This window comes from Pyrgilauda ruficollis, unplaced genomic scaffold, assembly GCF_017590135.1.
Source record: "Pyrgilauda ruficollis isolate IOZ18807 unplaced genomic scaffold, ASM1759013v1 scaffold8, whole genome shotgun sequence".
Classification (NCBI taxonomy): Eukaryota; Metazoa; Chordata; class Aves; order Passeriformes; family Passeridae; genus Pyrgilauda; species Pyrgilauda ruficollis.
The window spans coordinates 6,383,605-6,399,126 of NW_024529932.1; the positions used below are offsets into that span (position 1 = coordinate 6,383,605).

At 36.2% G+C, this 15,522-nt stretch overlaps 1 protein-coding gene across 13 annotated transcripts in view; it reads right to left on the minus strand.

Annotated features, from left to right (window-relative positions):
* ZMYM2 (zinc finger MYM-type containing 2) overlaps positions 1 to 15,522 on the minus strand; it is an 87,820-nt gene that overhangs the window by 31,951 nt on the left and 40,347 nt on the right. For 12 of the 13 annotated variants that reach the window (XM_041487199.1, XM_041487200.1, XM_041487198.1 and 9 more), the window contains 4 exons: positions 11,810 to 11,960; positions 10,956 to 11,071; positions 5,207 to 5,323; positions 4,484 to 4,634 (listed from right to left, as the gene is read on the minus strand). In XM_041487199.1, the coding sequence (XP_041343133.1) occupies positions 4,484 to 4,634; positions 5,207 to 5,323; positions 10,956 to 11,071; positions 11,810 to 11,960 (535 nt within the window). The remainder of the gene's footprint in view (positions 1 to 4,483; positions 4,635 to 5,206; positions 5,324 to 10,955; positions 11,072 to 11,809; positions 11,961 to 15,522) is intronic. The other variant, XM_041487203.1, reaches the window with a different exon arrangement.

Here is a 15,522-nt window from a genome sequence, read left to right on the forward strand (position 1 = left end):
CACTAAATACCTCTAACATTCACTTCCACTTTTTTACTAAAGCAGTCTAGGAAAGGAATATCCTCCTGCAGAAACAACATTACTCCTGCAATTGTGAACAAGCATTTTTAAGGATCATGCATTTTGCAGTATTTAAGAACTGTTCTGATTTTTACTTATCCCCTTTTGCCAGGATATCCCAACTTGGCACCAAATAAAGCTTTAAATGAAAGCCACAAGGAAACTGACATTTCAGGTTAGAATTTATCTCAGGAGGGACACTGCCAGAAGAAGTGATCACGAGCAAAACCAAACTAGGCACTGTATCAAGATCAAATTATTTCAACATGGCAGGCCTCCATCAAGAGCTGTTGAAAGGCACATAACAGCTCTGTGAAGCACAAATCCTAGAGTGTGTAAAAGGATGATTTCATACTGTCTTCAAAAATTTCTGTATGCAAGACCAAATTCCATACATTTTATTTTCAAAAGCAGTATTGATGCCTCTAAAAAAGATAGTTGCTAATGTAAACTATTAAACTTATATTTGAACAGTTTCTGTAGCTCTCACTTTAAAAATAATGAGACCAAACATAAGGAATGAAGAGATTCATGCAGGGTTGATGCAACTCCCTTTGTCTAGGGGGACACAGCAGCTCAGCACGACAGGGACAGTGCATCGACTCTTCCTTGGCCCATCCATCACAGAAGCTCAGCAACTATAACTAAGTCAGAGCAACAGTTCATATCACATATCAGTTTTTGCATAATTTTTTTTACTGTTTCTAATAACAACAGGAATTCCTATAAATATCAGGCAGTATCCTAACTGATTGTGAAACACTGGAATGTAAGCACCTCTATAAAACTTAACACACTTGCGTTTAGGCTCTCAGTTCCTGTAATATTTTCATATAAATCTAAAAATTAATCAGCTAATCATTTAATAGTATACTTTCACAAACAGTCCACTGAGTACTACTGGTTGGAAAAATCCCACTCTAAAATCTACAATGCTTTAACTGAACCTTTCCTAGAAGAACGTAAAATTACTTAATCTCCTAAATTTATTTTTCCACTTGTCGACTCCACAGTATTTTAAGAGGTTATCTCTACTTAGATGAAACATCAGAGATGTTTTCAGAGAAAACTCAATGTGTGCATTGAGTTTCATTTGTAGAAACCTTAATTCCCAGAAATTTACTAGCAGGCTATCAGGGTGATAGTACAGTTGCTAGTTTGACAGCTGTCTTTCATCTGTATTATCCATCTGAAAAGAATTCCCAAGCATCAGATAACTGAGCTACTCCAACAGCTTAATGAACTTCTCCCTACTAGAAGAAGACAACCAGATATGAATCAGTGTTATTAAAATTTGCATTATAAAATTATTAAGCCTTGTTAAAATTATTAAGTGTTGTTTAAGTCATAGCACTTAGTTCTACTGGAAAGGTGCATTAAGTAAGCCAACAAATAAATAAAATTATGGTGATATTCATAATAAAATAGTTTCATTGCTGGATTTCCAAAGACTGATTTGATCTCCCAGAGTCTCAGAAGGAATATGTATTACAAAACCAAAAAAAATATCCCAAACCCAGTAATTTGAAGATTTCCTCAAAATTAAAAGCTTGTACAGTCTCATGCAACTACACATACATAAAATCCACAAGCTACTTCTTATTTCAGCATACATATCTTATTTAATTTAGACACAGATATTTTGGAATGCAGCATTCTAGTGGCAAAACACCAGGACAGCCTCAGCACCAGTGGAACAGATTAAACTCTTTCATCTACTCTGTTCAGGTTGCTCATTCTCCACATAGCATCCGATTTTTGGACAAAAACAAAGAAAGCATTCTATACTCCATGAAGGAATGAATAACCATCTTCAGCACAAAATCTAGGTCAGTTCTAATCACACTTTATTATAATGGAATTTTCAGCTACCTCCTGCACATGTTTGGAAGTGTCTCAAGAGAAAGATATAAAGAAACAGAGCTGGAATAAAACCACACAGAAATACTGATCCAAGAGACCAAGAGGGGCCAGGGTTAAAGTGTAAATATATATATATATATATATATATGCATGTGTGAAAAAACTCTGCAGGTACGAAGAATGGGAGCAATGACTACATCTTCAGCACTCCAGCTGGGCAGCTGTAAGCAGTCAAGAGATATTTGTGGTTGATCTTACATGTGCTTTCCCATCAGTTTGCACAAAGATGAACAAGTAAATACACTTGCAGAAATTTCATCATGTGTTTGATTTCTGATTTTATCTAGGAGCCTTTTATAAACACTCCCCTGAAAATTCTGCACATTTTCCCTTGAGGGTTCGATTTCTTCCAAAAATTATCAGCAACTTCTGTGACTGAGTACCTCTGGCTATTCCTTCTCAAACTGTGATACACTGCCTTCTGATGAAGAATAATTGCGTGCTCAAAAAAAAATAAATCTGTGTTGGTGAGGTTCCTTGAACAATCTGCAATATCAAAACCAGGATGGCCTCCACAACCAGAAAGTATTTGGTACTTGTACTGGTTTTGTTATTTCACAAACAGTTGGACATATATCTGGAAAAATGCTTTGAAATTAAGGACAAACCAGTGATGTTTAGGTGCCTGGGAAAGGGGGAAGAAAAATCTATCATGTCTGATGATGGAACTCCTATTTGTTGACCTCCAAAAGTCCACCACAAGTCCTGGCCCTGTCCTTCCTACATCAGATCCAAGCACCATTCATTCTCAGACTGCACTGTTTCTGCAGCCATTGATGGCAATTGATGGTTTACCTTCAAAATATATGGTCTAGGGTTCCTTCACAATTTCTGTCCAGGTCACTGGTTTATTTCCAAGAGGAACACATACAGCTCTTTGTCATATGCACCACAAAGTAGACCTCAGCTACAGCTGGCAGGTATTAACTGTATTTATTTAAGTTAATGATCTACTTAATAGTGCTTTTGACTATCCTCTCTCTGTAACTCAATGGTTCAGCAGCAAGCTCATAAACTTTGTCTTTATGGTAAAATTTTGCACATTGCCCTCATAAATATAGTATTTACCCTTGAGCTGGCAGTCCAGCACCTGCAAACTCAAGACCCACACCTGGTAACAAGAGTCCCCCCCCACCCTTAGTATCTCTACTTAAACGGGAAAGACTGTTTTTATATCTTTTCTTCCTTAAATTTTCCAACAGGAAACACAAGTCCTCACTTACTTCAAGCCTCCTCATACAGAAGTAGTACTGGCATTATGAATCTTACTCATTTCACTGTGACAGCCACCTGGCTTTAAAATGAGGGAGTCATAGAATAGTATAGTAATAGAAGCATATATTTTAATCTCAAGAAAAGTACCTTGCTCTTGTTTGAATGTATTCTGTGGAACTGTTTCATTCACAGAAACAATTTCTAGCTAGAGGCTGCTGAGCAATGCAATGATAACCTGCAAGGCTGGGCTTTCATTTGTCTGTTTTTTACTCTCCAGCTATCACTTTCCTGTCCGGAACACCACACTCCATTCTTCAGAAACAAAAGACTGCAGAATCCCGAGCTGTAAGGGACTGGCATGGAGGGAAGACTGCTGTCAGCCCTGCATTCCAACCCTCTCCAGCTTAACAGGTCCTCCTACAAGTCAACTCACATATCTACTATTTAATCTGCCTAAAAGTAGAAATCTTTCATACAGGTCTTATCAAATGACATTGGAAGCGTTGTTGTTATAACTAAAGAAAAAAAACATTCACCATATTTGTGAATAATAGGTAATCCAAACTTGTAGTTAAACTTCTAAGATCATGATTAAATACCAGTATCAAAGGAGAGCTCACCAGAAGTGGAAAGGATAGGTCCTTGTTAAAAATCTATTTTTCTGTTTCTATTAAAACCATGCTTTAATGCAACTTAAAAGAAACCTAGGCCCATGTAGTTCCCTTTTAGTTTGTTTTCTTTTTGAAAATTCAAGTAATTAGTCAAGCAAATTGTAGTGACAGTAATCAACACACAGCAACAGGCATCATTCAAGTTATTGCTTAAGTAATCATTCTAAGCCAACATAGAACTTCTACTGTTATAATTAATTTAGAAACTGCTAATCAAAGAGAAAGCTTGGTGTTCATCAGTGCAGTTAATGTTGTATATGCACTACTGCATACATTCTAAAAAAAGAATGTGTAATTTTTTGTGCTTATGAATGTATGCAATGTGCATAAAGGTGTATGTATTTATACACACACATGCACACACACTGAAGAGTCTTACCCTCAACCTAGACTAAGAGTTGAAAAGCTCTAAAGGCAGCTCAGATAAATTAAAGAGTACCTGCACTAACAATAACAGGTACAATCACGTCAATAACAGTAATGAAGAGACTTCTGGTTTAGCCTCAAGTACAACAGAATGAGTTGTTACCGTGAATCTTATCCTATAAACAAAGTGAGTAAACTGCAGTAGAACAACAACAAATAACTCAGGAAAAAACCAAATACATACATACCTTCACTGCAAAAGGGTCTTTTGATACCAGAGAAATTCACTGTTTCATGGAGCGTTTTCTCTTCCTGACAGTATTCACAGTATGTAACTATGCAGTGCAGTTTCTTATAATCATCAGAACATGTTCTGCTGCAGAACTGATACACTTTGTTCTAAATGCAAAGTTGCAAAGCATCGTGAATAAGGTTAATGGATAAAATCTTAAGGTCTAACTAGTGCAACTTGAAATAATAGCTGCCATTAAGACAACTTACAAAGTAAACTGAAGTGCGAACACATAATTAGAGTACGACTTCTAATGCTAAACATTTACAAATCCCAATTAAGCTGACAGTGCTACAAATACTCATAATTTCACATGAAAACATTGAACAGAAAATATGCCACTCAATCTTGGCATATCCTCTTTAGATACTTCTCTCAGTTCATAAAGAAGTGTAATAATGGTCAATCATATCTACAATAACTGAAGATGAAAGCAGATTCCAGACTTACAGCTGATCTGAGAAAATAAATTTTTTTAAATTACACAAATACTATTTATTAACAAAGACTTCTGCTTTTGTCCATACTGAAGTTAAATTATATTCTACAGAACCAGGGAGATTTTAACTGAGCTTTTAAAAAGAAAAGTCAATACCTTACAAAATAGCTAGCAAAACTGTGTGTTTAAACTTTTAAACACATCATCATTCTAAGAATAACACCAACATCCCCCCCTTACCTCCCATTCCAGTACTTCTGGCTTTGAACAGAAAGAACTTTTGCAATAATTACATTTCAACTGAATATCACTGGGAGAGACGAACTGACCATTTGTTGAAGACTGAACACTGAGCGTCTGAAAAACATAAATATATATACATACATCACTAAAAAAAAACAAGTTACTTTTAAAATATGTGTTTTTTTCAATTAAGCTTACAGTGTGTGAGAATTCAGAAGTTTATTTATAAACTCAAGAACATTTCTGGCAAAAGCACTGCAGGTTGGTTCTTTACCTTAATTCCTTTTCCCTTGTCATCTCAGGTTTTTCAATTTTCAATCTTTTTCCTTACTTCCACTATAATTACTTTAAGTCATATTTTTTTACCTTACCTTTCTGTTAACACATTTTTTGTAAAATTAAACAAAAAAAATCCCCAAACAGAATGCTTTTGTTAATCACAAAACATATTTTCAGATAAAAACATTTCACAGTTTGTATTGTTTTGATGACAGACACAGACCAACAAACAAATGTTTTCAAAGCCAAACCTCACCAAGGCAGATTATGTAAGCATACCATTTGAAAATACAACTATTAAATAAAAGACTTTCAGTGAGAAACCTCACATTTACTCAGATTAAGAAAAATCTAGCTAACAGTCGTAAGTAGCCTCACTCCCATGGCAGGAAGATGCAGTTATTCACACAACCAGCCCCAAAACAATCCAAGGGTTTAAAGCTGAGAAAAATACTAAAGATTGCATATGTAGGTATGGGAATTTGATTTTGTAACTGAGAAATTTCTTTAGTGCATTTCTGCAGCAATCAGCAGATAAAAGAACTCAATTATGCAGTACCTGTATCTTTCAGTATGTCTTGTATGTGTCAACAGAATAGAGTGTTTTTGCAAATTCCCTGATTAAGAAAGAACTATTGGTGTATTATAGATGTGATGTTCAAGAAAAAAATCTGAATCAGCAAGAATCACAGACACTTGAAGAATCCAGGACAACCTCCTTACATCTGTCTTCTCAACAAACTTTCCCAAACTATTTGCAACAGAACAAATATATTCAAAGACAAATTCTCTTCAGACAGATTTGTTACTACCTCTCCACTGTGTAACAGTGAAAATTCAAAACATTTCTGTTATAGGATGCTTTTCTTCAGATTCTCATGTTAGTAAGCACTGACCTACACTAAATAATAAATTAAAAACTATGTTGAGACTTATTGCTGATATAAAACCTGAGCTATGTGGGCTGGTACTGGTGAGTGCTAGCTGGCAGTGCAAACAGCATCAATTTATGCAGATGCATTAATCCTTTGTCAAGAGTCTGCAGACATTAAGCAGTCATGCATATCCCCCAATCTCTTTGGTTCAGACCTGAGAACCAAATGCCAGGCAGCAGAAAGATGACATCTTTACTCAATGGCCCATCAGCCTGTAACAACTTTATATATATATATATAAAACTTCTACAACAACTTTTTTCTGATGCCTACACACAATATTATCGTATTTTTCCCATTATATACAGCAAATGTCCCTGGTGCTGAGCAAGGTTTGCTTCACTTTGGCTGACTTCCACAAACATGAGAGCCACAAAGGCATTTTCAACTGCAAGGTCCAACCTGTGCACTTCTGCATTTGCAGGTGTCCTCACAGAGCAAACACCATGCTTGACACATGCTGCTCTGTGCTTTATGGAAGCCCCAGAAGATCTCCTTGAAAATGAAAAGAACTCGAGAATACCCAGCACCTCCAGCTCAGGAATGAAGGAGATGTAAAGAACTAAGAGATGTGACAACTTGTACAGAAACACTGAAGACAGAGGGAGGAATGAAGATGAAATACTGTATTTCATGAAATAGTGGTCATCAAATGAAAAGCAATCCTTAACTTTCACATCTGTAGTTACCTTTAAATATGGACCCAAACACCCTATTGTGAGGGCTATAAGTTAAAAGTAAAACATAGTTTTCAGTTGTTTTCTGAGGTATGCCACAGTTAGCTTCTTTTATTTCTTTCCATTACTGTTTACTGGGGTAGAAATTCAGACTCACAGAGTCTAGGGAGCTGGTAACTGAAAAATAACAAAATGCTAGAGAAGTGAGAACAACAAAGACTGAGACTATTTAAAATTAGAATTTGTTTTAAAGGAAACTTATGCATAACTATTTTAAACAAATCTAAACTATTAAACATTATTACTTCTAAAAAAACCCCAAAATCAATGTTTTTTATCATGAGGTCCTCTGGTTAATTACATATCTTTCTAGAAAAATCTATAAAGAACTGAATTCCTATTACTGAAAGTTCTAAACAAAGCAGAAGGTGGTTTTTAAATCAAGTTAATCAAAACATTGTTTTGTATGCCTCTTTAAAGTTCCAATTATTCTGCTTACAATAAAGGACTGCCTCTGCATTATAAGTTGAGCCAAGATGACATGCATGGAGCATTTCCACCATCTTGATTTGCTTCTAACTTACAAGGTACTTAAAGTACCTTTAGGAATTATTTGGGAGCATAATTACACACAAGGAATAATAAAAGAAAAAAAGATGATAAATCCATTAAAATCTTTCACCAGTCTCCCTGAACACAAAGCTTTATCTATGCTATCAAAGACATCTTTGAAGTCATATACCTATGTTTGTTCTTTTGAGGGCCTGCCCTGAATAACAAGAGCATGGGAAGTGCAACCAAAGCAAAAAAAAAAAACCACTGTGAAGCCCTTTTCAGCCTTCAGTGCAACCAGCTCAAACTGCTCTACGCTGCCAGTTTAATGATGAACACTAGGCAGGCACAGCCCAGGATCTTCTGAGAAGACCACCACAGCAACACAGCTTCTGCCCTGCCCCTGCCATGGCAGCATATGTGACAGAGGGTTATCCTTACTCACAGCAATGTGAAATTGAATTGTGGAAACATTTCTGTACCTAAGTGTACATGTGGAAGAGCTGGGCACCAGACTGAGGTTAGGTGTTTTTTTCCAGCTGAGAAAAAAACCCCAAAGCTTTGGAAGAATCAACATTGTTCTTAATGTGCACGAGAGAAGCACTTATGAGGAATCTTCTACATCTTGTCATTCACTAGGACTGCTCCACAAGCAAAATCAAGGAACTATATGAAACAGGGAAGGAAACAACCTTTTCCCTCGCACTCATGCACACACAGACCTTCCAGCTTGGGCATGGAAGGCATATACTTATTATTATCAAATTTAGAAGAGTATTGGTCTGTGTGCACACACATGAAAGATACAACATATTAAGCCAAGAACACTTCCAGGCACCATCACAATGGTGAAAAAGAACAGCATTAGTGAATAACCAGAGAGAGTATCCTGCTAAAAACCACTGTACTTTTAATTCTTACCCATACTGGTCCTGCAATTCTCCAGATACATCCATAAATTGGAAGCAAAACCCAAACCAATTAAAGCTTTACCACAAATTTGGCACAGACTTGTGCTTTGCCAGATAGCTTGTACTGTCAGGCACTTACACAGCTGCTAACTCCGGGAAGACACTTGTGTTACTGCCTCCACATTCACAATAATTAACCAGTAGTTTATTTTTCCCTGAACAGCAAGATCTTCAACTGACCCAGCAGAAGTATGAATATCAATACTGACTTAAAACAATACACCTTGGGAACAGTTCCATCTTTAACTCTGCATTAACAACCTCCAAGACGGTGTGTGGAAGACAACATCCAGTCCCACAGTTCTACCACCAACTACCAAACAAAAACAAATAAAGCAGGCTGTTATCTCTTTTTTACTCTCTTTCTTACAAGATCAAATGCTCTTACAGGCTGGCTGCTCAAAGGAGAATGTAGATATGGCCATAAACTTTACAACATGCAGCTCAGCTGAATCTTTCCAGTATTTCAATCCATTAAAAGAACAACTAGCTAGAAACAAAAAGTGATTTGCAAGACACAGTTATAAACAATCCTGAAGTTCTGTAAAACAAACTTACCCATTCGTAAACCAAAAGGACTAAAATACTTGCAGAAGGGAGGAAATATAGGCCTGAAATAGCAATTATTCTGTTCTGAGAAGGATAAGAAAAGAGAAAAGTCTAGGAAGAGCAGGAAAAGCATGAAAAGGGGATGAATATGAAGCCAGAAAATTAAAATAAGACTTATCTCCATTAACGTTGAAAAATATGGAGCACCATAGTAAACTGACCATTTTTTCAATTCAGGTTCAATACCTTATGTGTCACTTAGGTACAAGAGAAGCCTCAAGGGAACACTAACAGATCAGTGCTAACATTGTGGTATATCATCCTTTCCACCTAAATACTAAATGAACAAAACAAAGGAGCTATTCTCATACATTCAACTCTAGCCTCATGGTGAATACATTTTATTTTTCTACACAGTGACTACACAAAAAGCTATGAAAAGTTAAAATCCAGCAGTGCTGGTTGAGCAAACTAACTGTAAAAGCAAGTGACAACCTACCCATTCTTGGTCTTTACTGAGAACTCACAGACTGCAAGGCTGCTTCCATTGAACTCCACTACAACCCCGACAGGAGATCTACGTGCAGCACTGAGACTGCAACAGAAGCATGAGCACAAGGACTCAGCAAGACCACGAACCCACTGCCAGCACTAAATGATCTGGCAGTTCTATTCAATAACGTTGCTTAATGTTGACTTATGTGCAAATCCAAGAAGGCCCAGGTTGAATTTGTCATTCCCTGGCTGTATTTGTTCTGAGAGCTCTTGGGGATGCAATTGATTGTAAAATCACGTGCAATAAAATAGATGTTAGATGAGTTTGCAGTAAGTATTAAAGTCTGTCATTACATACTAACAATACACAGGTATTCTGTTAATCAGTTCCACTGACAGACACCTACCGAACTGGCTATGATGGAAACACAGAACATGGCTACGTGAGAGAGGTCCTACCCAGGGTATATTAAAGAAGCAATTAAAAGACCAATTTGCTGTCCCTTTGACAGAAAACGGCAAAGTTCAATGACAAATGGGAAAACCCTGTGTGGGTGTAATTCTTCCACAACACATGAGGAAGCAATTATCAATTATCCTGCATAGATCTGGAAAAATGCTTTTACATAGAAAAATTGAAACATATTCTTTTAAAATATCTATTGATCACCAAGAGATTAATGGCTGTGACACGTTTCACTTATGCTTTAACCTTGATTCATACTGAAAATATGACACTTTCAATAAGCAGAGCAGCCTCATCCAGAGTGCATGTCATTAGCCTTGCAACCACCCAGTTTTGGGCCACAATTTAAACAGCTAGTATTGTCCATAAATAAAACGGTTGAGGCTCTAGCCTTTCATTTCAGAAGGAATCACATTTCTCCATGGCAAACCTTTGTTAGTTCTACATTCAATATGAGAATTTTGTTATTGAGTTTAGTACAAAAGAGGCTAAATTTGTTGATCTTCAATGCAAAACAGCAAAGCTCACATCCATGAAGAGGCTAAGGTGGTAAAAGGAAGATGAGCAGTGATACAGCTTTGTACTTTCTAACAATATAAAGCAGAAATTGGTAAGTTTTTGTAAGTTTAAGACAGCAGCTAGTGTTATCATTATGAAACAGCACTTTGATCAAAGAAAATGTTATGAGCCAGAAGCACCTGCTATGTTAATTCTAACTCTCAAGCATGTATGCACAAGCAAGTTAGTCCAATATTCAAATACTTAACAAAAACACAGGCACACAAATATTTAGGGAGGAAAAGATTTAACACAACAGCTAACCTGAAATTTAGCTACACAACTGGAACTGCAAAAGTTGTACAGTTTTCCATCAGGCATTGTGGCTTGATATTGAGGTAAAGAGTTTCGCTTACAAAAGTGGCAAATAATTTCCATACCTAAAAGAAAAATGTAGTTTACAAACAAAATAAACATAAAATAATAGGAAAAAAATATTATTTCAGGTGAGCTCTTTTTAGTTTCTCAATGCAGAAAACTAAGATTAGTCTGTTTTCCAGTCAGCTTCTACAAATCACACAAAACAGAAAAAAATTACAGAAGTTTAGATAAATACTTTGACTAAAGATCAGTACTAAATACAAAAACACCTTCTTCCATAAAATTCACTGGAGCATCTCAACTTCAAGTTGAGATCTGCTTTGCATACTGAAGAACACGTTTTGAATTACTTACTGGATCAAAAACTTTACCTAGAGAATATCTATATGCATTATAGCTACCTCCCTTCTTATCAATCTTCTGCTTGACTGGAAAAAAAATCCAGGGTAGGATTCATATGAGAATTCAGAGAATATGAATTCATATGCAAAAAACCTGCACTATCATCCTGTGACACATAGGAGCACGTTATGCTTCAGCATTTTTTTCACAGGAAGCCTTAAGACAGTTGAAAATTCTTTCCAACATGACAAAAAAAGGCCAGTGAGTAAAATTAATCCTCATGGGTTCATTTACTGGTGTTTAACAGAAGATTTTTTTTTTTTTAGTGAAGTTAAAAACTATTAAGTCACATCTGCAGAGACTAACTGTAAAACAAATGCACCCACCCCCAGTGTTCAAATTTTTTAAAAGTCTGCTCTTAGCAGTGATGAAAACCCATCATCCTTTTCACTTACTTTGTGATTTTGCATATTTTGATTTGTGTGTGTTCATGCATACAGTTGAGCAGTATGGCTCCATATATCCATTAGGTCCTATGCACTGAGTCATGTCAAAAAACCTGCACTGAGCTCTGCAGCCAGTACAAGATGTTAATTGGCCACATTTCTAAAACATAAAACAAAGCAAAACAATGCATTAGTTAAAACTATGCTTGGCTTTTAACTTAAATTATGGTCTTTAAAAAAAAGAAAATAAACAAAGGAAAAGTTTTATTTATGTCATCTGCTCTCTCATCAGATCCTTCCTATATTAATGCTCCTGATCATCCTCTCACGAGCATTCAGCACTATGGTTGTGTCTCTTACTCCTGGGAAAAAGCAAGCTAAAAATAACCTTCTGCGTAACAACACACACATACACCCTTCAAAAAATTCAAAACCAACCAAAACATTCCAATTCCATCCCAAACTCCACTGTCTGCAAACCGAACTGTGGCAAGAGTGTGCAACAAGTTGTGCCGAGTTGAAGAGTTTGAAAAAACTATTCCTCTCTCTTTGTTGATGGGACAATGGTTTTAAGGAAAATTACAAGAATCTGGCATGCCTAATGTGATACACAGACTGGGTAAGCTTAGAATAGACTCCTTTTGGTCCAACCTCCCTGTTCAAGCAGGGTCTTCCTAGAGCACATGGCAGGCACAGGATTTCATCCCAGATGGTTCATGAGTATCTCCAGTGAGGGAGATTCCCTAATTTCTCTGGGCAATCTGTTCCATTGTGCAGTCACCTGCACAGCAAAGTTGTGAATATGAAGAATAAATAAACTTGGGGGAGAAAAAAATTGTATCTCCAATCCTGCAAGCAGGAGGAATACACACAGTTTCTATGCTCAACTGTGACTCCATGAACCTGATAACAGACTTGATTCTGACATCTCTCAACACAGCAGTTTTCCGCAGAATGGAACAAACGTTCTACAAAAAGCAGAGAAAAAGCTGCTCAGAGCAGAAACACCAATGACATAGTCAACATACAAAATCAATAATTCTGATGTGCTACATGTATTACATATGCCAGTGTTAGGCAAATATCTCAAGCACAATAAAGCAAGTTTCAGAAAAAATATCTAGACACCTTCTCTGCCCATAGAAATAGTCTCATGGTTTTGACAGTGATGGAGAAAATTCCTCACCAAAAATGATGGGCCTCCTACTAGACAGACTCTCGCCTTATTAAGTACTAGAAAATTGTCACTTAGGCACTTAAGCTCTCCTCCCTTCTAAAGAAATAATTTTGGCACTCTCTCTCCCTCTTTCCCTATTCTCAAGAATGGAAAGGAGAAGGAAAGGCAAAGGATATTTCATATGTACTTCCCTTTGTTCAAAGTGAGAGATGCTTCAGAGGATATCTTTGGTTTTCCTATTTTTCAGTACCCAAATTTGAAAGATACTTAAAGCCAATCTTACAGTCTAAAGATGAATCTAAAGATGAAGGTTTTGGGTTTATAAAGTCATCTTTCCTATTCTAAGAGCATCCACATAAAAACATAAAAATCCACACGCCTGCGACACAAATTGGATGTAGCACCTTGCGGAGTCCAGTAAAATTTCCACACAACTTCACAATTTCCACAGGCTGTTCTGAGGAAATCTTCGCTGGGGATTTCCTCCAGAAAGGAGTACCTTTCAAGATACCAAACTCCTACTAAAAGAAGGTATAAAATACAACTCTAGGATACTTCCTTCCTATTTTAATTTTTTCCATTTTCTTTTAAACATGCTACTCAGGACATCATTATCTTCCTAATATTGACAAAATTCACACTTAATACCAAGACCAAAATGTAGCAGTTATATTGTTCTGTGAATTGGAACTATTCTGCTGCTATACATTCATCTCCTCTAGCAGGCTGATAAACAAAAGCAGGGCATCCAGAAACCTCTGAGTTATATTACTAATAATACAGGAGGAGGCTACTATTTACAAAGGACTTGATTCCTTGGAACATGCTTAATGGACAACCACCATAGAAAAATCTGCTTGCATAAATAGCCTTGGTAGCTCCAGAATAAACCAAAATGTAAATCTAGAAGCCCTGATGCAAATATGCTGGCAAATAACTAAACTAAGAGCATTCAGCAATATAATTGGAAAACAACACACAGGCAAATGAAGCTTTTGCAAGTTCTATACCCAAAAGAGAAATCCAACTGAGGCTATAGTGATTTCAAGAGACAAGACAGCAAGACAAAACTGTAAGTTTTAATAAATGAATTTATAGTAAACTCATCAGAGCATTATCAGAAAAAAATTCATTGTGTCAGCAAACTACATGTTTCAACAAAAATTCCTTGAAAGCAGAAATAGCTTTTGCAAACCAGCATCTCAAATACCTCATCATTTACGTGCTATTAAAAAAGGATCACACATACAAAAACCAGTGCAACAGCATGTCAATCACTTCTGAATTTCATGTATCTTCTAAATACTGGAGTTGTTTACTGACTTCACCCCATCTATTTCAGATTTAAAAGCAAGAAAAATTTTTATTTCTATCGAGTAATAATCTATCAAACTTAGATCTGGTTTACCAAGACTAAAAAGAATAAGAATTTCTAAAAAACGTGCCGACTATGCAGAAGATTCTGTGGGTAGGAGCAAAACTGTAGTAACAAAGCTCTTATTTTATTCTTTTAATAACAACTAAAAAGAATGTTTGAGCGTTTCTGCATTATTAGAAATATAAACATATTGTTATACAAGTGAAGAAGACAGGGCATGCTGGAAAAAAAGAAAATTAGAAGGCTCAAACCTGCCTTAAATGTATTACTCCTAAAATGTTGTAATCATCATCTCTGTCAAGTGAAACATTTTTCTTCCATTTTTTTTACTCTTTTCAGCACTCCCTAAACTTCCAACTTCAAACATTAAAACCATTTTTAAAACCCCCAGGGAGTACCACACTATTTTTAAAGAAAGATTAATGCATACCTGAAAGTATTCAATCAGTATTATACACGGGTCTCAAACATTTATTTTCTTAAGAGTCTAACTCAACAACTTCCTCCACTGACAACATCAACAGAGAGCCTCACTGTATCTCTATAATGTTTTCGAATACCCATAGTGCAAACCAAGAATTTTTTTTCTGTTCCTAAGTGTGGAATTTCCAGATGACATTATCAAGTTTCTCAGCTAACTTACATTTCCACACTCAAATTCTTCCCAGCATGACCTCTTTCATCTCTAAGAATCTGCAGTACTCACTTCATTCTGCAGAAAATTAACATTTGGGAATCCTTTCTCTCAAAGTATCCTTCTAGCTGCCATAAACAAACACAAGATACACTAAAATTAAGGAGAGCAAATACAGAGCGTCAAAGAGCATTCTTATGAGGTAAGGATTTTTGGCCTGGAAACAAGATAGCTTAGGAGAATAATGACAGAACTAAAAATGGTATTATGTAGGGCACTATGGATCAACTGCTCAGTGTATTTTCTTTTATATATCTATATATAATATATATAAATATAATAGTAATATAGCAATATTACATATTAACAACTACGGAAAATCACATTAATATCAACAGGAATTTGAAAATAAACAGGAGACATTTCTTCATGTGACAAACCGCAGGTCACCAGAACCTCTTACCAAAGGGAGACTAGACAAGCACTAATTAAAGAGATTTGCCAAAAATAGCATACAGGAACATCACGTAAAG